The sequence below is a fragment of the Lepidochelys kempii genome, unplaced genomic scaffold (assembly GCF_965140265.1).
Source record: "Lepidochelys kempii isolate rLepKem1 unplaced genomic scaffold, rLepKem1.hap2 scaffold_137, whole genome shotgun sequence".
Classification (NCBI taxonomy): Eukaryota; Metazoa; Chordata; order Testudines; family Cheloniidae; genus Lepidochelys; species Lepidochelys kempii.
In genome coordinates this window covers 166136-190179 of record NW_027333603.1, presented here as the reverse complement: position 1 = coordinate 190179, position 24044 = coordinate 166136, and the positions used below count along the sequence as shown (strand labels likewise).

Below are 24044 nucleotides of genomic sequence, written 5' to 3'. Positions count from 1 at the left end.
CTTTGGAGCAGCCCTGGGGGCTGGCTGGGGCCCGGGGGCTGGGCCTCGGCTTGTGACGGTGCTGAGAACCCACCTGGCTCATTGCACAGAGCCGCAGCAGCTGCCGAGCAGACATTGGGACGTCCCCTCTGGGGAAGTGCCACAGGAAAGCCGTGCCCAGCCCTGAGCTTGGGACTCCCTGTTCCCCTCGCAGAGCCAAAGCTGAAGGTCTAGGGACCGTGGGTAGAGGGCTGGGCGGAGGCTGCCACTGGGATGGGGAGGTTGCAGCAGAGGCCAGGCAGGTGGGTCCCTGTCTCTCCCCTCTCAGAGCAGGCTGCAGGTGAGTGTCACGGCCCCACTGACACTCACCTGCAGTGCGGTCTGAGGAAAGGGACGTCTGGCACCGGCAGGAGCTCGGCTTCCTCCATAGAGATGTGGGTGTCTATGCGGCCATCACCGAGTGGGGCCGGTGGCTCGTCGAGCAGCCAGAAGGAGGCGCTAGATAAAAGACAGGTGTCTCTGGATACATTCTGTCGATGGCGGGGCAAAGGTGAATGGCGGGAGAGGTGAGTGGAGGGTGTAACTCAACATCTTGTGTGGGTGGTGGGCAGGCAGGGGAATTGAATCCTCGATCTCGGGATCCTCAAGTGGGAGCTTCTACTGCCAACAGGGCCACCTCTGTCAGGCACTAGATGGGACTGGAGAGCCGCAGTGGCTGCGTGGGTTACATGGAGTTAATGTTGCAGGGCTCCCCACTCCATTATCCAAGCCATTAATGAAGCTATAGACTAGTACTGGACCCAGGGCTGACCCCTGGGGCCCCCGCTAGATCCACCCTCCCGCTTGGACAGCAAACAACTGTGAACTGCTTTCTGAGGATGGCCTTTCAAACGGTTGTGCACCCACACGACTATCATGTCATCTAGCCCACATTTCCCTGGTTGGCCTACGAGAACGTCCTGCGGGACTGTGTCTAAAGCCTGACTGAAATCAAGATCCATCATGTTTCCACGGCATGCATCCGATGAAGTGAGCTGTAGCTCACGAAAGCTCATGCTCAAATAAATTGGTTAGTCTCTAAGGTGCCACAAGTACTCCTTTTCTTTTTGCGAATACAGACTAACACGGCTGTTACTCTGAAACCTATCATGTCTACTGCTTCCCGCCTGTCCACCAGGCCAGTAACCCTGTCCAAGAAGGAAATTAGGTTGGTTTGGCAAGATTTGTTCTTGGCTAATCCTTATAATTCTATTATCCCCCAGGTGCTTACTAACTGATTGCTTAATAATTTGTTCCAGCATCTGTGACGCAGCAGGGAGGGGGGAGTGTTGACCTGGGAATGTGGCAGGGGAGTTTCCCTGGGGATGGGAGACCTGAGAGCCTGTAACCTGAGCCAGGAGGGGGTTGGGGCCAGGTAACACCGCTGCCAGGGAAATAGACAAAGGCTAGAGGAGGGGGCCTGCTGGGGGGGTTGGTTTCAGTTTGGAGCTGGGTGGTAGAACGCAGGGAACCCCAGGGCTGGGGTCTAAGCTCCCTGCCCCCCAGAAGGACTGGACTGAGGAGTCCTGGGTGTACCCACAAGCTCTGCTTGAGACTGTGTTCCTGTTGTCCAATAAACCTTCCGTTTTACTGGCTGGCTGAGAGTCTCAGGGAATCCCAGGAAGAGGGGTGCAGCCCCGGACTTCCCTGCACTCCGTGACAGTATCTTTCCAGGTATCCAAAGTTAAGAGGACTGGTCTATAATTCCCCAGGTCCCCTTTGTTCCTGTTTATAAAGAAAAGGGCTAGGTTTGCCCTTTCCCTGTCCTGTGGGACCTCACCCTACCTCCATGAGCTCTCACAGATCATGGCTACTGGTTCTGAGATTGCTTCAGCTAGTTTCTTAAGTATCCCATGGGGAATTTCATCAGGAGCTTCTGACTTGAATACATCCAACTTATCTAAATATTCTTTAGCCTGTTCTTTCCCTGTTTCGGCTTGTGTTTCTTCCACCTTGCTGTTAATATTGTGTTGAGTATCTGGTCACCATTAACCTATTTAGTGAAGACTGAAGCAAAATAGGCATTAAACACCTCAGCCTTCTTGATGTTGTTAGGTATTCGCTCTCCTTCCCCACGAAGTAGAGGACCTACACTTTCCTTTGTCTTTCTCTTGCTCCTAAAGTATTTAAAGAGCCTCTCCTTATTGCCTTTTATGTCCCTTGCTAGGTGTAACTCATTTTGTGCCTTGGTCTTTCTGATTTTATCCCTATGTGCTTGTGCTGTTCTTTTGTGCTCCTCCTTAGCAATTTGTCCATCTTTCCACTTTCTGTAGGATTCCTTTTTGATTTCCAGGTGATTAGAGAGTTCCCGATGGAGCGATGTTGGCCTCTGTGCTGAAGTGGGAATTTTCTGTGATCTATGTTATGAACCCTAGGCCTGCCTCAGTCTCCCTCTGTACGTCACATTGATAGGGTCAGCACTGCTCCTGGACCAGCACAGGAGACGGAAGATGTGTGTGTCACCTCGCTGTCTGGCGGAATGACTATAGTCATCAGAAAAACTGGCTAAAACAGACCCAAACCAAAAGAAGTTGCAGCTAGACAAAGAGACGCCCTAGAGACCCAACAATCAAGACCAAAGAGCAGGAATCCCCAGCAGGTAGAACTGGGGACGCTGGAGAAGAAGGTGTTGGGTGACTGGAAGAAGGGGGGACTCAGGAGCTCAGCCCTGGGGAGAGCGCGAGAAAGGGAGTCCATTACAGCTTGGCTGGCTCCTCAGGGCACTGACTTGGCCAGGGTGCACGACGGCTTCACTTCTGACCCCCTTTGCTAACCTAAGGACTTTCAGGTTCTGTAGGCCAGGGGACTGAGAAATGGTTCCCTTGTTTTGAAAAGCCCCCCGGTGTTGCTCCAAATCCTCCCTGACAGCACGGAGCCCAGAACTACAGCACAAGCCTCCCATAGGGGTCTGGCTGGGCTGGATTGGTTGCAGGGAGCCATGGCGAGAGACAGGGTTTGCTGGTGACAAAGGCCCAGTGTCAGAGTCCTGGAGGCCCCGGGCCTGCCCCTATGGAACTGTGTGGGTCCTTGAGGCCCGGCACACTAAGGGGTCGTTCCGGTTACAGGCCGGGCATAGACCAGATCCTGTGACTCTGTGACAGACTCTTTCTATCTTTTCTTTCCATTGGGATAGTTTGCAGTCGTGCCTTGAATACTGTCTTCTTGAGACTCTGCCAGCTCTTCTGAACTCCTTTTTTCCTTAGATTTTCTTCCTAACCTACCAGCTCTCTGACTTGGCTGAAGTCTGATTTTTTGAAGTCCACTGTCCCAGATCTGCTGCTCTCACTCCTTTCTTTCCCTAGAATCACGAAGTCTCTCATGTCATGATCACGTTAGTCATGTTGCCTAGAAGTTACGCACAATTCCATAATAACACTTAAACCACTGCATTTGGAATACAATGGACTCCTAAAATATTTAATTCAGTAAGGTTTCACTTAGTTCAATAAGGTGTATCCAGGACAGTGCAAGATATCGTCATATCTGTCTGAGTAGGTATCCCCAGACAGGGACAATGGGGGAATACCAAAGGTTAACAATGGTACCTCTGGGGTGAAGGAAGATTGTAAAACTGGAACTGGAACCTGGTCTCTTTGAGTCCTGCTCTGTCTCTTACTCCTTTCCCATCTCTCTCTCTCTCCCTGCTTCTCCCAATTCAGTCCAAGGTGAAAGTTTCCCCCATGAAATCAGGGTCCCAGCCCATTGTAACCTGCTGGTTTGCTCCGTGACAGGGTTTTACCCCTTGGGGATCGAGATCAAGTGGCTGAAGAACGGGCAGGAGCAGACGGCCAGGGTGGTGTCCATGGAGCTGCTCCAGAACGGAGACTGGACCTTCCAGATCCTGGTGATGCTGGAGATGAGCCCCTGGCGCGGGGAGTCTACACCTGCCAGCTGGAGCACATCAGCCTGCGGGACCCCCTCAGTGTGCACTGGGGTAAAAGCCTCTGGGTGTGGGGCAGCCCCTGAGCCCCACAAAGGCATCCCTCGCTCTGTAGAGCCCCCAGGGGATGGGCCTGGGTCACAGCCCCACCCCACCCCTGCGGGCAGAGAGCACAAGGGGAAGGAGAGGCTGAGCTCAGCCTAAACCAGCTGTGCTCTTGTTTCCACACAGGCACTGGCTGACTCTGCTAGGGCAAGAGGCTGGCTGGGGTCGGGGGCTTCGTGCTGGGTTTGGTCTTCGTGGTCCTGGGGTTGCTCGTCTACCTGAGGAATAAGAAAGGTGACTGGCTCAGGGATGGGGCCGGCAGCCCCAGGAAACGAGTCCCCAGTGGGGCCATGATGCAATGGCACTGGAGGGTTTCGCTAGGATTTTGGTTCACCGCACTTTGCTTTAATTTTCTCTTCAGGCTCGAATCCAGTTTTCTAGTGACTCAGAAACTTCCTGCCCATCTCTCTGCCCACGTCCAGGAAGTGCAGGGCTAATCCCAGCCCCTGGCTTCCCATAAACCTGAGTCAGCCCCTTCAGAGTCTGAGCTACAGTCATGCCCTCCTGGCCTCCCCTCCACTTCTCCTCTCTAGTCCCACACAGTCCTGGAACATCAGGGAGTTGCAGACACAGTTTGAAGTGCCCGCAGATCAGTCAGTTCCTCTCTAGTTATGAAACAAATCCACTTCCCCTTTTAAAAATATGGAGACCAGACTCACTTGAGAAACACACCAGAAATTGATGAACTCCTGATCCTGAATTCTGACACTTATTTATGCTGCCCTCAAAGCTGCTTCCCTTTTTGCCTAAACGTGTGAAAGAAACTGTAATAACTTGCAGGTCAAAACGCTGACTGCGTGACACCCGTTTTTCCCTTACCTGCGCTCACTCACTCTCTAATTATTTTCCCAGGTGGGTTGACATGAGCAACAACGTCCCATTCACACTCACACACCACTTCCCACATTTTCCTGGGGCCTTTCACCTTTAAAACAATATTTCTAAAAGCACAAAAGTCTCGCCTTAAATCAGACAAAGAGACTGTGGAGGGACTTGTGACAAAGTGGGACTGTTCTCAATGTTTTCTCTGAATAGTGTGGGGGTGCCTCGGTTTCCCCTAGGCAGTTCTTAAGTATCTAGGGGGTGGGGTAAGGGGTTATGATCATTGCAGAGCCCTAGAGGGCAGGTGTATGCAGGGGTCTGGGCACAGAGAATGGCCGACACCCTGTTTCCTGGCACCTGATGGCCTGGCCCTTCCCCCCTGCAAGGTGAGAGCTAAAGGGTTGGAGACAAAGAGATCAGGTGACCTCCTGGCCCGGGAAAGAGACAAAGCCCAGAGGAGGAGGGGCGGGAGAGAGTTTCAGTTTGGGGCTGGCTGGGGACGAGGAGTGAAGGGCAGACGTGGTTGTCTGGCTCACTGCCCCCAAAAAGGACCCAGCTGAGGGGTCCTGTTCTCTGCACCTACAAGCTCTGTGTTAGATCATGTTCCTGTCGTCTAATAAACCTTCTGTTTTACTGGCTGGCTGAGAGTCCCATCTGACTGCGGAGTTGGGGTGCAGGTCCCTCTGGCTTCCCCAGGACCCCGCCTGGGTGGACTTACTGTGGGAAGTGCACGGAGGGGCAGAGAGGATGCTGAATGCTCCGAGGTCAGACCCAGGAAGGTGGAAGCCGTGTGAGCTGTGTGTCCTGCAGACAGGCTGCTCCCCGAGAGACTTCCCCAGAGTCCTGCCTGGCTTCATAGGGAGCAGTTCCCGAGCATCGCCCGGGGACTCCGTGACAGGGCTGGAGCTGGATTTTGACTCTACATTGGTCTCGGCTAGCCTCAGTACCAGGTGGTGATACCTCTCTCTCCCTGCAGGGCTCCTGCATCTGATCCCATCCTGGAGAATGTAGAAGCTGGGAGCCCAGGAGCCCACTTCTGCACTGCTGATCGAGGCCTGGTGCCCTCTGGTTGAATGTCCCTTTCTGTCATTGTCTCCTCCCTGGGCTCTCCCCACCCTCCTGTGCTGCTCCCACCTGGGGGAGTCCTCACTTTCCCTCGTGCACACGTCCCGAGTTAACGGTCTCCTGGCCCCCTGCCCAGCCCCACAGTCACTCTTGCTGATGTCGCTGCCCATGTGGGAACCTGTCTGGGATGGCCCCCGGTCCCTGCACAGAACAATCATGCTAGCAGATATGTGACCATAGTGAAATGTGCAAAATTTTGGCAGACTCTAAGACCTCAACCTTGGGGTACAGACCAGAAAGTACAAAGCAAAGTCTAAACCCAGAAAAGAGCAACTGCAGCCAGCAGGACCGGAGAGATTGAGACAGGGACACTTTCTAGCCAATGTCCCACACACAAGAAAACATGAGAAAAATATTTCCTCCAGTTATTGAGAAACGTAAAAGTTGTCTCCTCATAAAGTGATGATGACAATGCATGCGTGACCCGGGGAGAAAGGAGACAATAGTGATTGACATGTGTCAACCTGCCACCCAGTCAGGAATGGACAGCAAGGGTAAATAGACACAAGGGATCATAGAATCATAGAATCATAGAATATCAGGGTTGGAAGGGACCCCAGAAGGTCATCTAGTCCAACCCCCTGCTCGAAACAGGGCCAATTCCCAGTTAAATCATCCCAGCCAGGGCTTTGTCAAGCCTGACCTTAAAAACCTCTAAGGAAGGAGATTCTACCACCTCCCTAGGTAACGCATTCCAGTGTTTCACCACCCTCATAGTGAAAAAGTTTTTCCTAATATCCAATCTAAACCTCTCCCACTGCAACTTGAGACCATTACTCCTCGTTCTGTCATCTGCTACCACTGAGAACAGTCTAGAGCCATCCTCTTTGGAACCCCCTTTCAGGTAGTTGAAAGCAGCTATCAAATCCCCCCCTCATTCTTCTCTTCAGCAGACTAAACAATCCCAGCTCCCTCAGCCTCTCCTCATAACTCATGTGTTCTAGACCCCTAATCATTTTTGTTGCCCTTCGCTGGACTCTCTCCAGTTTATCCACATCCTTCTTGTAGTGTGGGGCCCAAAACTGGACACAGTACTCCAGATGAGGCCTCACCAATGTCGAATAGAGGGGAACGATCACGTCCCTCGATCTGCTCGCTATGCCCCTACTTATACATCCCAAAACGCCATTGGCCTTCTTGGCAACAAGGGCACACTGCTGACTCATATCCAGCTTCTCATCCACTGTCACCCCTAGGTCCTTTTCCGCAGAACTGCTGCCTAGCCATTCGGTCCCTAGTCTGTAGCGGTGCATTGGGTTCTTCCGTCCTAAGTGCAGGACCCTGCACTTATCCTTATTGAACCTCATCAGATTTCTTTTGGCCCAGTCCTCCAATTTGTCTAGGTCCTTCTGTATCCTATCCCTCCCCTCCAGTGTATCTACCACTCCTCCCAGTTTAGTATCATCCGCAAATTTGCTGAGAGTGCAATCCACACCATCCTCCAGATCATTTATGAAGATATTGAACAAAACCGGCCCCAGGACCGACCCCTGGGGCACTCCACTTGACACCGGCTGCCAACTAGACATGGAGCCATTGATCACTACCCGTTGAGCCCGACAATCTAGCCAGCTTTCTACCCACCTTATAGTGCATTCATCCAGCCCATACTTCCTTAACTTGCTGACAAGAATACTGTGGGAGACGTGTCAAAAGCTTTGCTAAAGTCAAGAAACAATACATCCACTGCTTTCCCTTCATCCACAGAACCAGTAATCTCATCATAAAAGGCGATTAGATTAGTCAGGCATGACCTTCCCTTGGTGAATGGTGGCTGTTCCTGATCACTTTCCTCTCATGCAAGTGCTTCAGGATTGATTCTTTGAGGACCTGCTCCATGATTTTTCCAGGGACTGAGGTGAGGCTGACTGGCCTGTAGTTCCCAGGATCCTCCTTCTTCCCTTTTTTAAAGATTGGCACTACATTAGCCTTTTTCCAGTCATCCGGGACTTCCCCCGTTCGCCACGAGTTTTCAAAGATAATGGCCAATGGCTCTGCAATCACAGCCGCCAATTCCTTCAGCACTCTCGGATGCAACTCGTCCGGCCCCACGGACTTGTGCACGTCCAGCTTTTCTAAATAGTCCCTAACCACCTCTATCTCCACAGAGGGCTGGCCATCTCTTCCGCATTTTGTGATGCCCAGCGCAGCAGTCTGGGAGCTGACCTTGTTAGTGAAGACAGAGGCAAAAAAAAGCATTGAGTACATTAGCTTTTTCCATATCCTCTGTCACTAGGTTGCCTCCCTCATTCAGTAAGGGGCCCACACTTTCCTTGGCTTTCTTCTTGTTGCCAACATACCTGAAGAAACCCTTCTTGTTACTCTTGACATCTCTTGCTAGCTGCAGCTCCAGGTGCGATTTGGCCCTCCTGATATCATTCCTACATGACCGAGCAATATTTTTATACTCTTCCCTGGTCATATGTCCAACCTTTCACTTCTTGTAAGCTTCTTTTTTATGTTTAAGATCCGCTAGGATTTCACCATTAAGCCAAGCTGGTCGCCTGCCATATTTACTATTCTTTCGACTCATTGGGATCGCACCCCAAACTCAGTGTGTGAGCCCTCCCGTGAGGGCGCTGGCTTTTCCTTACATTTGGGCAGCGCAGGGACAGCTGGTCACAGCTGTAGCTAAACATAAAAACTATGTTCTTAAAGTAGAGAACAGGCAGGTCACGTGAAGTTTAAAACACGTTTCTGTGCAGGCAGGGGTTAGGAGTCGTTTATCCTCTGGCTGGCCATTGTGTATTGTGCCTCTCACAATGTAAGTCTATTTGCATAGGGAGCTACCAGCTAATCCAGACTGCGAAATCAACAAGGGATCCCCAAATCTACAGGAAGGAACACACAGTGGGAGGGTGTCCAGTTTATGAATAAAGCTCAATGGACTATTTAATATACCTGGGGGTGCAAAAAGACACACAGTATCCTTCACAGAGGCAAGAAGTTAAGAGCGTGGCTTGTTTCCTGAGAAAGATATCACAGCCTGCCTGGCTGGAAAACACTGCTGACATTTTGGAAGAGCTAAGCTTCATTAGATACATAGAAAAGTATCTTGGTAATAAAGATTAGTCTCTAGAATGTGTGTTATGATTTTATTTTATATGTAGCCATTTTTTCTCAATAATTCTACTTGTGTCTTCTCGTATCTCTAACCTTTGTTAAATAAACTGACATTTCTTTTCACTGTGGGCAGGGCTGGGGAATGCCTGTCACTCCGCAGAGCTTGTGTTGCTGTGGCTGGTGGCTAATCTTAACCATAATCACTCGCCTCATGCCTGGTGACTCATACTTACAGGGCCCCGGGGGTGCCTTTGTGAGGTTGTGGGGGAAGCTGCAAAGAGGTCATTTTCTGTTATAACTGCTCACTGCCTAATACGCCAGCTCCCCAAGGAACCCGCTTGCTCAGAGCTCGCTGTGGCCAGGGGGAACTGGCAGGGAAAAGGCTGGGGCCTCTAGTTCCTGTGGCCCCTGGCTGCAGGAAGCAGGTTGGGCAGACCAGCAGCCTTGGGGCCGGGGACTCCCCAGACCCAGGCCCTAGTTTCCAGCAGGCGGAGGAGCCGTGCTGGGGGCTGGGTACAACACAGATTTCTTGGAAGAAAACAGGAGAGCAGATACAAGGGAGCCACTTCTCTGCTCTGGTTGAGGAATCCTTGTTCCTAGCTCACCCCTGCCAGCTTCTCTGGCTCTCTAACAGGAGCGTGGCTGGGAGGGTCACTGCCAATGTCAACCACCACTTACTGGTACCCCCGTCTGTGGAATAAAACAATCCAGACATAGTCCTGCCTATAGTCACATTTTGCTTCCACACAGTGTGTACAGCAGGGGCATGCGAAGAAAAGCCGTCAGAGCCTTCACTGCAGGGGCTGGTGTTGCAGCTACATCAGGACACCTGGGTTCTGTCCAGCTCTGCTGCAGTTTCACTGCGTGACCTCAGGCAGGTCACGTCACCTCCCCGTTTCCTTCTCTCTGGAACAAGGGCTAATGGCGTTTGCCTGCTTGGCTGGTGGGTTAACTGTCAGCGCAAACCTGAAACCACATGAGGAAATGGTGAGAAGCCAGAATGTGCACAGCCCTGGTGCTAACAAGTGACCTCGCTGAAATAAACCAGCCTGTGTCGTCTTCTTGTCGCTCGTAATGGCCCAGGAACCGAACACGCTGGTGTGTCCCAGGAAGGTCATTTCTGTGCTGCCCCAGAGCTCAAATGTCGACCCTCAAACACACAAGACAAAATAACAAAGCCCCCTGCTGCAGAAGCAGACAAACCCCAGCAGCAGCACTGCGGAGCACCACCGCAAAACGGTGTGAACCCATGGCACGCACCTCGCTGCGCTCACCGGGGCCTGGGGGGCCGCTCCCCAGTCTCTCCTGCTGTCTCGCCGTGCAGGGACCCGCGGTGCCTGCTCCACAGTGGAGATACAGGGACGGCACGTGGCCTCCTCCGGCAGGACGTGCGGGGTCTGTCTGCAGCTGCGACTGCCGGGCCTTCTTCCCTCTGTCACACGGCTCAGTGGGGGTGTCATGAAGGGGGGGTCACCCCAGGGGATTGCACCCTCCGCTGCGTGTGTCAATCGTCCGCTCACTTACTCTGGGCTGGAGGAAATAGGGGACCCTGAGGGGGGCAGGGCCCAAAACCCAGACCTGCCTTGACCCTAACAATGGGGTTGAGACAAGAGCCGGAACCCAGAGGATGAATTGGGGGAGATTCACTCTGGAAAAGCAGCGTCTGCTCCAGGGCCAAGTGGGGAAAACCAAGCCGGGGGCTACCCCTGCACAGCGAGGTCCCCCCGCCCCCAGAACAGCCGCACCTCACATAGGGTCCCAAACACCAGGCAGCGATTTTCATCCAGAACCAACCGGGGATGGTCATTGCATGTCACTGTTACCATGAGACCAGCGTGAGGCAGCCCAGCACTGAGGAGCAACCCTACAATAACAAACCAGCTTATCAACAGCAATCCTACAATAACAAGCCAGCATGTCTACACACCCATCACTCCCGAGCAACCCTACAAGAACAAACCAGCCTGTCCACAGCCCAGCGCTCCCCAGCAATCCCACAATAACAAAGCAGAAAGTCCACAGACCAAGAAGTCAGGGTGACTGTGATGTTGCACTCCATATGTTTATGGAAATATGCTTATGAGTGTGAATATGATGTAACTGGAATATGCTTGTAAGGTATCATAACAAAGGTTATAAACTAGGGAATATATTCCTCCTATTTGTATGCATGTATCATTCTTGTATCTGAAGCTAGAAATATGAAGTATAACTCTGAGGTCCTGTTGTAATTATGCAAAGCGTGGGCCATTAATGGGGGTTTAGAATCTTGATGGCTCCCACGGACTAGGACAATTGGTTGTAAATGGTTTATTTACCTGCAAGCCTTCCTGTGGAGGTGTGGGCCAACCCAGGAAGAATGGAGACGAGCGGTCTCACAGTGACATGTGACCATGTTGCCTGGTACTGGAATCCATCTTAAGTCTGGTACTTTTCCATTTAGAACGAGGGGTGGGGACCCAGAGAGACAAAAGATTCCCGCCATGGCCAAAGCTATAAAAGGGGGTGGAGCAGGACAAAGGGTGGGGGGGGCAGTCATGAGAAAACCCCTGCTTACCACCAGAGATGTCTGCTGGCTCAAACAAAGACTGTACTGGGGAAAGGATCGGGCCCAGATGAGGAAGGAGTCTAGTCTGTGAAAAAGCTCATTGGAACAGCTCTGAAGGCGAGATATTACCCGTAATCAGTTTCTTAATGTATTAGGCTTAGACTTGCCTGTTTTGTTTTATTTTGATTTGTGACTTACTCTGTTCTCTCTGTTATTACTCAAAACCACTTAAAGCCTACTTGTTATACTAATAAAATCACCGTGATTTATTTATAAACCCAGGGTACGTGATGAACACCTTGGGGAGCAAATCGCTGGACATCTCTTTCTGTCAGTGTTGTAGAGGGCGGGCAATTCCTGCGTTTACCCTGTCTGAGCTTTATACAGGGTAAGACGGAGTCCTTTGGGGTTTGGACCCCACTGGGAGCTGGGGGTCTGGGTGCCGGAGACAGGGGACCTGCTCACCCCACTGGGAGCTGGGGATCTGGGTGCCGGAGACAGGGGACCTGCTCACCCCACTGGGAGCTGGGGGTCTAGGTGCCGGAGACAGGGGACCTGCTGACCCCACTGGGAGCTGGGGGTCTGGGTGCCGGAGACAGGGGACCTGCTGACCCCACTGGGAGCTGGGGGTCTGGGTGCCGGAGACAGGGGACCTGCTGACCCCACTGGGAGCTGGGGGTCTGGGTGCCGGAGACGGGGGACCTGCTGCCCCCACTGGGAGCTGGGGGTCTGGGTGCCGGAGACGGGGGACCTGCTGACCCCACTGGGAGCTGGGGGTCTGGGTGCCGGAGACGGGGGACCTGCTGACCCCACTGGGAGCTGGGGGTCTGGGTGCCGGAGACGGGGGACCTGCTGACCCCACTGGGAGCTGGGGGTCTGGGTGCCGGAGACGGGGGACCTGCTGCCCCCACTGGGAGCTGGGGGTCTGGGTGCCGGAGACGGGGGACCTGCTGCCCCCACTGGGAGCTGGGGGTCTGGGTGCCGGAGACGGGGGACCTGCTGACCCCACTGGGAGCTGGGGGTCTGGGTGCCGGAGACGGGGGACCTGCTGCCCCCACTGGGAGCTGGGGGTCTGGGTGCCGGAGACGGGGGACCTGCTGACCCCACTGGGAGCTGGGGGTCTGGGTGCCGGAGACGGGGGACCTGCTGCCCCCACTGGGAGCTGGGGGTCTGGGTGCCGGAGACGGGGGACCTGCTGACCCCACTGGGAGCTGGGGGTCTGGGTGCCGGAGACGGGGGACCTGCTGACCCCACTGGGAGCTGGGGGTCTGGGTGCCGGAGACGGGGGACCTGCTCCCCCCACTGGGAGCTGGGGGTCTGGGTGCTGGTTTTCCGTGACCTCGGCAGCTTTGGGGGGGGGGGGGGTTCAGCCCCTGGGTCTGTGTTCGCAGCAGGCTGGCGTGCCTGGCTCTACCAGGCAGGGTCTGGCGTCCCCCGCGGGCAGGGGAAACGGGCTCCGAGGTACTTTCAGCACGTCCGGTGACCGTCCCAAGGGGGTCTCTGTGACCCACCCCGTCACAGGGACATTTGCTGGGGTCCCCTCAGGTGCCGGTTGCCCCCTCCCGCTCCTGCCCCCTCAGGTGCCAGTTGCCCCCTCCCCCATCACACTCTCAGGGGCTGTTGACGCCTCCTGCCACATCTCTGCCCGTTTCCCGCCTTTTTCCCTCACTCGCTAGAACTGCCCCGGCAACTAGTGATGCTGATAGGCAGCAGCACCTTCTGATTGGCCGGTCCACCAGCATGGGAGAAAGGGAGGCGCCCGGGGGCCTGGGAGGAGAACAGAGGAGAATGGGGCACAGAGTGGGAGGGGCTAAAGGAAGGGCGGGGGAAGGGCTTTCGGGAGGGGGGCATCGGGGCGGGGGAGGGGATGTTGGCATGGAGGGGGCAGCTTAGGGGGGCACTGCCCCTGTCATTCAGGTCCAGCCAGAGGTGCCGTTTAGGGGCCGGGGACTCCTATGCCCCCCCCGAGTTTGGTAGGGGGGGTCCCCTCGGGGCCCACGTCTTCGCCCCCTCACCGCAGTATCAGAGCACCTGCGAGAGCCTGAGCTCCGTCCCCTCCCAGCCCCTCGGGGAGCTTGGGCCGGGCGGTTCTCCCCCTTGTGCGGGGGGCCCTGAGGCGAAGGGCCGGCTCTTCAAAGCCGTTTCCGCACCGAGCGGGATTTCCAAGGGCGCCCAGGAGGTCAGGCTCGTCGTCAGCCCCGCGAGATGCCGAGCTGCGTCCTGGGGGGGCTCCGTCCCGAAGGCGCCGGCCTGCCGGCAGACCGGGCGGGCGCAGGGGTAGCCGGACGAAGCCAGCTGCCTCCGGGCGACCTGTCTCACGGCGGGGAGCCAAACCCGGCAGGCCACCTCTGGGAGACGGCGGTTGGGAAGGAGGCCGTGGCAGCTCAGAGCCCAGCTCTAAGACGGATTGAATTGTCTTTCGCTCTGTGGGAAGGAGATACAGTGCTCCTCTCGGCTACTTTCTAAGTCGTTATCTGATCAGGTGCCTCGGGAGCCCCGGGAATCACAGTTAAAATTTGTCGTCCCCCCCGCCACATCAAAACCTGAACTGGTGCCCCTAGGTTCAGCCCGGCTGCCCCCCAGCGGGAGGAGCCAGCCCCAGCCCCACAGTACAGGACCACCCCTGCGGGGTGAGTGGGGGCAGGCTGGCTCCCCCACCCCAAGCCTGCCCTCTGCGGCGGGGCAGGTTTGGGGTGACGTTCCGGGGCTGAGGGTGCTGCTGTGGGCGGAGCCCGTGGGCAGGGTGAGGAGCAGGATGCTGGCCGTGAATCTGAGCCCTGGGCACCTGCCTAGTCTGCCTGTGGGTGAATCTGGCTCTGAGTGGGGGGGCGCTGTCCCCTGGCAGTCAGGGCTGGCCCCATTGCCCCAGGGCGGCGCTAGGGGCTGGGCTGCAGGGAGCAGGGCGGGGGGCAGCAGGGGGCTCTGCCCGGGCAGTCAGGGCTGGCCCCGTTGCCCCAGAGCAGTGCTAAGGGCTGGGCTGCAGGGAGCAGGGCAGGGGGCAGAAGGGGGCTCTCCCCGGGCAGTCAGGGCTGGCCCCATTGCCCCAGGGCGGCGCTAGGGGCTGGGCTGCAGGGAGCAGGGCGGGGGGCAGCAGGGGGCTCTGCCCGGGCAGACAGGGCTGGCCCCATTGCCCCAGGGCGGCGCTAAGGGCTGGGCTGGGAGCAGTGGTACCCCAGGCTGGAGGAGATGGAGGGGGCGTCACACACACGCACTGACCCGGGCACAGGGTCTGGTTCTGATCTTGCGGCCGGGGATCCCCCTCCCGCGCTGCCTCCGCTCCCCGACTCCCTCTGCCCTGATTGGCTCGGGGCTGGCAGCTGCGGGGACGCAGCTGAGCAGAGACAGACAAAGAGAGAAGTGGGCAAAGAGGCGTGTGCCCTGGGGCAGAACCGAGAGCATGTGAGTGACTCTGGGCCCCTCATCTCGCTGCCCTGACGCCCGCCTGAGCCCGGCTTCCCCTTCCCCTGCCAGGATGCTGCTCCCTCTGCTGCTCCTCCCCTGGGCATGGGCGGCCCGGACTGGTAATTGGGGACCCCTCCCCCACCGTTTTTGAACCTGGGAGGTGGGGATGGTGTAATCCCAAGGCTAGGGTAGGGCAGCACCACGCTGGGCTAGTGACCCTTGCTGGGGGAGTAGAAGGAGTGGGGAGGTGGGTTAGGTTCAGCAGGGAGATCCTGTCGCGAAGGACTTAAGGAGACTGAGACTCATTCAGCTCTCTCCCCACCTGCTTTGTCCTCCACTTGTTTCCTGCCCCCTCCCCCAGCCTCCCCTCCTCTCCCCCCAGCATCTGTCACCCTGCGGCTGCTCCAGATCAATGTCTTCCACAACACCAGCTCCACGGACATGGAGGGGATGGCCCTGCTGGGCGACCTGGAGACCCACTCCATGGACTGCAGCACCTGCCAGATCCGCTTCCTGCAGCCCTGGGCCCAGCGGGGCCTGACCCCGAAGGAGTGGCAGGACCTGGAGCTGCTGATCCATCACTACCTGTTCAATTTCAACCGTACTGTGAACAGGATAGCTCAGCAGCAGGGAATGGCCTGTGAGTACGAAGCGGGGTGCTGGGAACTGACACACTCACCACAGCCACTGAGCGTGTCCCTGGGGGCAAGACAGCCAGTCCCTGGCCCGTAGGCTGTTTGGAGCCGGCGTCCCTCAGAGGGGAAACACCCGTACCCCATTCTCCACTCCAGGGTCAGCCAGCCAGGTCTGGGGCCAGATTGTAGCTTGAACTTCCTAGAGGGGAAAGGCCCCACGTCCCACTCCCTGAGCCGAGGCTCCGGGTCTTTCCTGACATGTAGCCTGACCCTTTGAAAAGCAGGTCATTTGGGCGGGGGTCTGTATCTCAGGAACCCAGTGACCAAGGTACCCCAAATTTGCACCACAAACTCTGCCTCAGGCCCCGATATAATGCAGCGATTTTCGAGCCAATCTGACTATGCACGTGAAAAATCAGCTTTAAACAAAAACTTCAACGTGCCCTGAATTCCAGCCAGGGTTGCCCCACAATCCCGCCGCTGTCCTGAGGCCAAACGTCCTCATAGTACCTGACAAGTCTATTCCCCCCTCCCATCCCTCACGCTGCCTCTCTATTTCTGACCCTTACCCCTGCCTCCCGGTGACCTCGGGACGCCCGTCCTCATCCCCCTGCCCTCCCTGCTCCAGACCCCTTTGTTACCCAGGTCTCTGTCAGCTGCGAGTTCCACCCCAACGGCACCTCGAGGGGATTCTATGAGGCCGCGGTGAACGGCGAGGACTTCGTCAGCTTCGACGCGGACGCAGGCACCTGGGTCGCTCGTCAGGGGGACAAGCTGGCGCTCTACACCCGGGACCTTCTTAACCACGAGAGGAGCACGGCCATCACGCTTCAGTTTCTCCTGCGAGCAACCTGTATCAATGAGCTCAAGAGCTTTGTCCAGTATGGGAACGAGTCTCTGGAGAGGCAAGGTGAGGCTGGACACCACTCGCTGCCATGCGACCACCTCTGGGGTAGGATGTGGGGGCTGTTTATACAGGGATCCCTGGTCCAGCACTGAGAAGAAGTCACCTTTGGGGTCAGGTGTGGGAGCTGTTTATATAGGGATCCCTCACCTTGAACTGATTTGCAGCCACCTCTGGGGTGGGGCACGGGGGCTGTTTATCCAGGGACCCCTTGCCTGGTGTACAAATGCAGCTATAGCTGGGGTGGAGCACCGTAGCCATTTCATAGCCGCACTGCACAGCCGTTTAGGACAGGAAGTGAAGGGGGATTCCCTCACCACTGGTAACTGCAGGGGACAGAATTGGGGCCTGGCCAGGACAGCGGGGCCAACGCCTGAGCCCGGGGGATGGAGCTGGGTTTGGCTAGTGAGTCCCTGAGGCTCAGACTGAATCGTCCCCTCTCCCCCGCCCCGTCTCTCTCCCCCTGTCTCAGAGCGGCCGGTCGCCGTGGTGTTTGCCCGAGCGCCTTCCCCAGCCGGGACCCCCGCGCCGTTACTGCTGGTTTGCCGGGTCACCGGTTTCTACCCCCGGCCCATCCGCGTGGCCTGGCTGCAGGACGGGGAGGAGGTGGGGCCGGACGGGCGGCTGAGCTCCAGCGGGATCCTGCCCAACGCGGACCTGACCTACCAGCTGCGCAGCTCCCTGGCCATGGAGCCGGGCGACGGGCACAGCTACGCCTGCCGGGTGGAGCACAGCAGCCTGGGGGGCCAGAGCTTGCTGATCCCCTGGGGTAGGTGCACGTCTCCAGGGGGGTGCGGTCGTGGTCTCTGGGGGCTTTTCCTGCACGTCCTGAGTGGGACAGGGTGGTTCCAGGCAACGGGACTGGGATGGAGGGAGGCAGAGGGGTGAGTGAGGGTTGTGGAGATGAACCAGGGGGAGCAGGATGGAGGAGCTGAGGGGGACGGGGCAGGACTGGGATGGAGGGAGGCAGAGGGGTGAGTGAGGGTTGTGGGGATGGACCAGGGGGAGCAGGATGGAGGAGCTGAGGGGGACGGGACAGGACTGGGATGGAGGGAGGCAGCAGTGGTGGCTGAGGAGAGCGCGAATGGGACGGGGTGCAGAGAGCTGTGTAGAGTGGGGCAGAGGAGGTGCGGGGAGCAGAGCTGGGGAGGGTCTGTGGGGTATGCGGAAAAAGAGATGGGTATGGTGGGGATTGGACAGAGGGGAGCAGAACTGGATTGGGGGGAAGCAGGGGGTGGGACTGTGGGAGAAAATAGGGGGACTGTGGGGGAGGCTGAGCGAACAGTGCGGGGATGTGGGGCTGAGGGCAGTGGGTTGGGGTGGGGTGTCACGGAGTCCCTGGGCAATGCTCTGGAACTGCTCCCTACAAAGCCAGGCAGGATTCTGGGGAAGTCTCTCTGGGAGCAGCCTGTCTTCAGGACGCACAGCTCACCTGGCTTCCCCCTTCCTGGGTCTGACCTCAGAGCATTCAGCATCCGCTGCCCCTCCCTGCACTTCCCACAGCGACACCACGCAGGCGGGGTCCTGGGGGGGCCAGAGGGTCCTGCCCCCCAACTCCGCAGTCAGACGGGACTCTCAGCCAAACAGTAAAACAGAAGGTTTATTAGACAACAGGAACATGGTCTAACACAGAGCTTGTAGGTGCAGAGAACAGGACCCCTCAGCTGGGTCCATTTTGGGGGGCAGTGAGCCAGACAACCCCGTCTGCCCTTCACTCCATGTCCCAGCCAGCCCCAAACTGAAACTCCCTCCAGCCCCTCCTCCTCTGGGCTTTGTCCCTTTCCCGGGCCAGGAGGACACCGGATTCCTTTGTTCTCCAACCCTTTAGCTCTCACCTCGCAGGGGGGAAGGGCCCAGGTCATCAGTTGCCAGGAAACAGGGTGTCGGCCATTCTCTGTGTCCAGACCCCTGCACACCCCTGCCCTCTAGGGCTCTGCAACGATCATACACCCTTACCCCACCCCCTAGATACTTAAGAACTGCCTAGAGGAAACTGAGGCACCTCCACACTATTCAGAGGAAACATTAAGATGTGACGAAGTGGGACTGTTCTTAATGTTTCCTCTGAATAGTGTGGGGGTGCCTCAGTTTCCCCTAGGTAGTTCTTAAGTCTCTAGGGGGTGGGGTAAGGGTGTATGATCATTGCAGGGCCCTAGAGGGCAGGTGTGTGCAGGGGTCTGGACACAGAGAGTGGCCGACACCCTGTTTCCTGGCAACTGATGGCCTGGCCCTTCCCCCCTGGGAGGTGAGAGCTAAAGGGTTGGAGAACAAAGGAATCAGGTGACCTCCTGGCCCGGGAAAGGAACAAAGCCCAGAGGAGGAGGGGCTGGAGGGAGTTTCATTTTGGGGCTGGCTGGGACATGGAGTGAAGTGCAGACGTGGTCGTCTGGCTCACTGCCCCCCAAAATGGACCCAGCTGAGGGGTCCCGTTCTCTGCACCTGCAAGCTCTGTGTTAGACCATGTTCCTGTCGTCTAATAAACCTTCTGTGTTACTGGCTGGCTGAGAGTCACGTCTGACTGCGGAGTTGGGGGGCAGGACCCTCTGGCTTCCCCAGGAGCCCTGCCTGAGCGGACTCGCTGGGGGGAAGCGCACGGAGGGGCAGAGGATGCTGAATGCTCCGAGGTCAGACCCAGGAAGGTGGAAGCCGGGTGAGCTGTGTGTCCTGCAGACAGGCTGCTCACAGAAAGGCGATTACCCCAGAGTCCTGACTGGCTTCATGGGGAGCAGCTCCAGAGCATCGCCCAGGGACTCCGTGACATAAGAACAGTCCCACTTCGTCACATGGGGGGAGCAGGGGGAGACTGCAGGAGAGGCGGAGGGACCAGGGCCCATTCTCCTGTCCCGGTTCCCAGCATGGCACCCCCTGTTTTACAGAGCAGAGCTGGGGCTGGGGCCCCGGCCTGGCCGTGGGCATCACCCTGGGGGCTCTGGCCGTAGCCGCCGTGGCCGGGGTGCTGTGGAGGAGCAGACGCAGGTGAGTCCTCTCCCTCTTGGGGGTGGGGGTGGGGGTGGGACCGTTACACCCCCTAACCCATCCCCTCTGCTCTCTCCTTCCAGGGGCTACCAGGACGTTAGACCAGGGGAGTCCAGGGCCTGAGGGCGGCACCGGCCCAGGTGTGGGCATTGACCCATCTCCTGGGGACATGGACCTTGGGGCTGGATCCGTGCCCAGCTCCAGAGCTGAGGGCCCCAAGGGCAGGACTGGATCGGGGTGTCACGGAGTGTGGGGGAGTCCGGGCCCTGCACCCCTCTTCCTGGGATTCACTGTGACTCTCAGCCAGCCAGTAAAATGGAAGGTTTATTGGACACCAGGAACAAATAGAGCTGTGGGTACAACCAGGACCCCTCAGTCAAGTCCTTCTGGGGGAGCAGGGAGCTTAGACCCCAGCCCTGGGGTTCCCTGTGTTCCTCCACCCAGCCCCAAACTGAAACTAAACCCACCCAGCAGGCCCCCTCCTGCAGCCTCTGTCCACATTGTGGGGCAGAGGGGTTACCTCCTCCATCCCCCTCCCGGCTCAGGTGACAGGCTCTCAGGTCTCCGGTCCCCAGGGAAACTCCCCTGCTACATTCCCAGGTCAACACTCCCCCCTCCCTGCTGCGTCACAGGTAGCAAGTGGGTTGCCCATGGGACATAGGCCCAGCTACCCACAGGGAGCCCTGACAACACTACGCCCCCCAGGGCGCCGGGGAGGCAGCTGGCTGGGCTGGGCTGAGAGCTCCTGGGGGCAGGGCCCCTCCAGAGCTGGGTGTGAGGGACCCGGGCTCCAGGGGTAGGTTCTGTGTTTTTGTTCTGCGTCTGGGCAGCACCGAGCCCAAGGGGGTCCTGGGCACAACCAGGCTCCTCGGCCCTGCGGTAATACAGCAATAATAATAGTTCTGGCTGGGGAGGGGAAGAGAGGGAGGCTAGCGAGTGTGGACGCAGCGCAGCCAGGAGGGGTTTATCCCCAGTGTGGGGACAGCACCTCCCCGCACGGCCCTCGCCCGGTCCACACATGCCCTGCTCTGCAGAGCGACTGTGTGCACACGGGGGGCTTGGCGACACAGCGGTGTGCTGGGGTGTGGGGTCACACCTCTGACCCCCGGAGCTCTGTGTGTGTCCCGGGGGTCGTGTCACACCTAACTGCAGAGCTCTGCTGGGATAAGCGTTAAGTGTAGACCAGGCCACAGGCAGGGTTCGGGGAGACCATCCGTGGGAGGCTGGGACGTGGGCCCATTACTCTCCAGGGGGCTCCAGCTCTAATGCAGCCCCAGGGTGGGGGGACTGGCAGCTCGGTGGGGTGAGGAATGGGACACACGGCCTTTCCCATTAGGGTGCACTGGCTCCAATCCAGCCCCAGGGCAGGGGAGGGGCTGGGCTGGCTGAAGGAGGTGGGCAAGGGGCACGGGGCCTTTACCCTCCTGCAGTGCCAGCTCCACTCTGATGTTAGTGACCAGAATTCCTCCCCACGGGGCCTGGTCTGTGCCCTTAATATGTAGCCTTGCTCCGTGTCCCCTGCCCAAACCCGGCCTCCCCCAATGGCACCACCTTCCCCGCTCCGTCTAACGCGCTGGATGTTCACACTGCGCACATCAGGATGGGATGGGAGGTGGAGGGTGGGACGGAGTGGGAATTTTCTGTAATATTTTGTATGAATACTGTATGTGCCTCAGTTTCCCCTACATGCTGCATTGTTCGCTAGGTGGGGGAAACGGCTGTTTACTCTTTGCAGAGGCCCAGCGAGGCAGGTGTGGCTGGTGCCCGGCTGTCTCGGCTTTGGGGCCCAGGTTCATGTAGCAAAGCCAAACACGGCAACGTTTGCCACCTAGCACCCAACAAATGATCCTGATCGTGTCGACTTCCTGCCTCTCAGCAAGGGAGCTGCGCCCCATTCCCCTGGCCAAGAACACGGCCTGAGGAGGGGCCAGGTGGGGGGTGAGCTCACCCGGGAACTAGAGACAAAGAGGGGACAGGGGACAAAGAGGCCCAGAGCGGGAGCCAAGGGGTCCACACAGCTTGGCTGGGGCTGGGAGACCCCCCAAAGGAACTCTGCTGTACCCCAGTTCTCTGTGCTGGAATGAGGGCTTCCTATGCCGTGTGCTAGTCACCTAATAAACCCGCCTGCTTTGACAAGGCTGCCTGAGTCCTTGCACATTCTGGGGGGGGGCATCGCCCCCTTTGGGGTACACATCTCTCGGAGGTGTCCAGCCCAGGAGGACTCGCTGAAGGATGCTCACAGTGTGAGGCTGGGGTGCTAACGGCTCCGAGGTTTGACCCAAGGGGGCAGGGAAGCCACGTGGCTCCCCTGACGGCAGAGCGGGACCCGGGGGGTCGAGGGGGGGTCTGATACTCCAAACGGGTCCCCCAGACCCAGGTCCAAGGCTGGGCCAAGGCACCAAACCTGGGGAGCTGTGACAGGGCCCTTTGGGGGGTTGGGACTCAGAACTTCTGCCAGCCCCGAACCTTCCACTGGGAATAATTCACACAGACCCATCCGCCCAATCCCCACAGACACACGTCCTCCCCCGCCCCCAGCAGAAAGGGGTTTGGGCACCAGGCCCTAGGGAAGGGGCTGGAGCGCCCCAGGTCCTTTGCCATGTGTCCTGCTTTGCTGGCATCTGGGCTGTGGGGTAGCGTTGCCCCCGGACGGCCATGGGGCCATTGTAGGTGCCGGGCGAGTCCGGCAGCCTGACCGCAGTCTGTCCCCTAGCAGGGAGAAGTATGGAAACGAGCCTTCCGGGCTGGTGCTCAGAGCTGGGCAGAGAAGGTCTCAGGCTGGGGGGTCCCGAAGACTTTCCAGATCTCTCCCTCCTGAGCCGCGATGGGAGCGGGTCGGATCCTGGGGGCCGGGAGCCGCTGGGCTGGGGCTCTGCTCGTGACACTGACGGTGCTGAGAACCCACCTGGCTCATTGCTCACTGCAACCCTGTGCAGAGCCCCGTCCTAGGTGGCTGCTGGGTGTATCAGGGGATGGGACCCCACAGGCCATTGGGGACCCCATTCTGGGTCGGTGCTAGGTGTATTGGGAGGGGCTGGATCCCACCCAGCCTGGGGAGCCCAGTCCCAGCAGGCGCTGGGTGTAACGGGGGAGGAGGAGGTTGGACCCACATGCCGCTGGGGGCTCCGTGCTGGGCAGACGCTGAGTATGTCGGGGGATTGGACCCCACAAGCTCTGGGCACCCTCTGCCTTTCCCTGTGTACCCCCTACTCGGGGTCCCACCTGCCCCCCACTCTCCTCGTCTCTCCCATTCTTTCCCTGGTGTCCTCTCCATCCGTGGGTGCTCAGTGTTACTGTCATTCTCCTCCCTCACCCCACATCTCCCTGCTCTCTCCTCAGGCTGCCCCACATCCTGGGAGGGTGGCTGCGGGGGAGAGCTTTCCTTGCTGCTCCAGGGGCCCCCGGCTGTTCCCCACCGGGCTGCTGAGCTATAAGTCCCAGGACAGGTGGGTCCTTGAGCTAAGGGGTCTCCCCTCCCCGGAGCATTTCCTGTGTCAGCACAATGCTGTCCATAGCCTGAGCACTCCTCAGCAACCCTACAATAACAACCCAGCCTCCCCACAGCCCAGCGCTCCCCAGCGACCCTACAATAACACCCCAGCCTGTCCACTGCCTAGCGCTCCCCTGCGACCCTACAATAACACCCCAGCCCGTCCACCACCCAGCGCTCCCCAGCGACCCTACAATAACACCCCAGCCCGTCCACCGCCCAGCGCTCCCCAGCGACCCTACAATAACACCCCAGCCTGTCCACCGCCCAGCGCTCCCCAGCGACCCTACAATAACACCCCAGCCTGTCCACCGCCCAGCGCTCCCCAGCGACCCTACAATAACACCCCAGCCCGTCCACCGCCCAGCGCTCCCCTGCGACCCTACAATAACACCCCAGCCCGTCCACCGCCCAGCGCTCCCCTGCGACCCTACAATAACACCCCAGCCCGTCCACCGCCCAGCGCTCCCCTGCGACCCTACAGTAACACCCCAGCCTGTCCACCGCCCAGCGCTCCCCTGCGACCCTACAATAACACCCCAGCCCGTCCACCGCCCAGCGCTCCCCAGCGACCCTACAATAACACCCCAGCCCGTCCACCGCCCAGCGCTCCCCAGCGACCCTACAATAACACCCCAGCCTGTCCACTGCCTAGCGCTCCCCTGCGACCCTACAATAACACCCCAGCCCGTCCACCGCCCAGCGCTCCACCACCCAGCGCTCCCCAGCGACCCTACAATAACACCCCAGCCCGTCCACCGCCCAGCGCTCCCCAGCGACCCTACAATAACACCCCAGCCTGTCCACCGCCCAGCGCTCCCCAGCGACCCTACAATAACACCCCAGCCTGTCCACCGCCCAGCGCTCCCCAGCGACCCTACAATAACACCCCAGCCCGTCCACCGCCCAGCGCTCCCCTGCGACCCTACAATAACACCCCAGCCCGTCCACCGCCCAGCGCTCCCCTGCGACCCTACAATAACACCCCAGCCCGTCCACCGCCCAGCGCTCCCCTGCGACCCTACAGTAACACCCCAGCCTGTCCACCGCCCAGCGCTCCCCTGCGACCCTACAAT

General features: G+C 58.3%; 2 protein-coding genes across 4 annotated transcripts; both read left to right on the top strand.

The window, feature by feature from the left end:
• The first annotated feature begins 533 nt into the window (after positions 1-533).
• LOC140904482 (class II histocompatibility antigen, B-L beta chain-like) lies at positions 534-13842 on the top strand. The gene is given in 6 exon segments (XM_073326859.1): positions 534-545; positions 3678-3717; positions 3720-3893; positions 3896-3966; positions 4150-4314; positions 13582-13842. Coding segments are annotated over 6 exon segments (723 nt in total).
• Positions 13843-14882: 1040 nt separating this feature from the next.
• Positions 14883-21609, top strand: LOC140904487 (antigen-presenting glycoprotein CD1d-like). 3 transcript variants are annotated; one of them, XM_073326869.1, is made up of 6 exons: positions 14913-15082; positions 15325-15603; positions 16227-16508; positions 16975-17271; positions 19379-19478; positions 19562-19699. In XM_073326869.1, exons 1-6 carry the CDS (start codon positions 15034-15036, stop codon positions 19599-19601), a joined length of 1047 nt encoding a protein of 348 aa, XP_073182970.1. In that variant the 5' UTR covers positions 14913-15033; the 3' UTR covers positions 19602-19699. The 3 variants fall into 3 exon arrangements, with proteins under 3 accessions (XP_073182969.1, XP_073182970.1, XP_073182968.1); XM_073326868.1 differs by lacking the exon at positions 19379-19478 and having other exon boundaries at positions 14883-14960; positions 19562-21609; XM_073326867.1 differs by lacking the exon at positions 19379-19478 and having other exon boundaries at positions 19562-21609.
• Positions 21610-24044: the final 2435 nt, after the last annotated feature.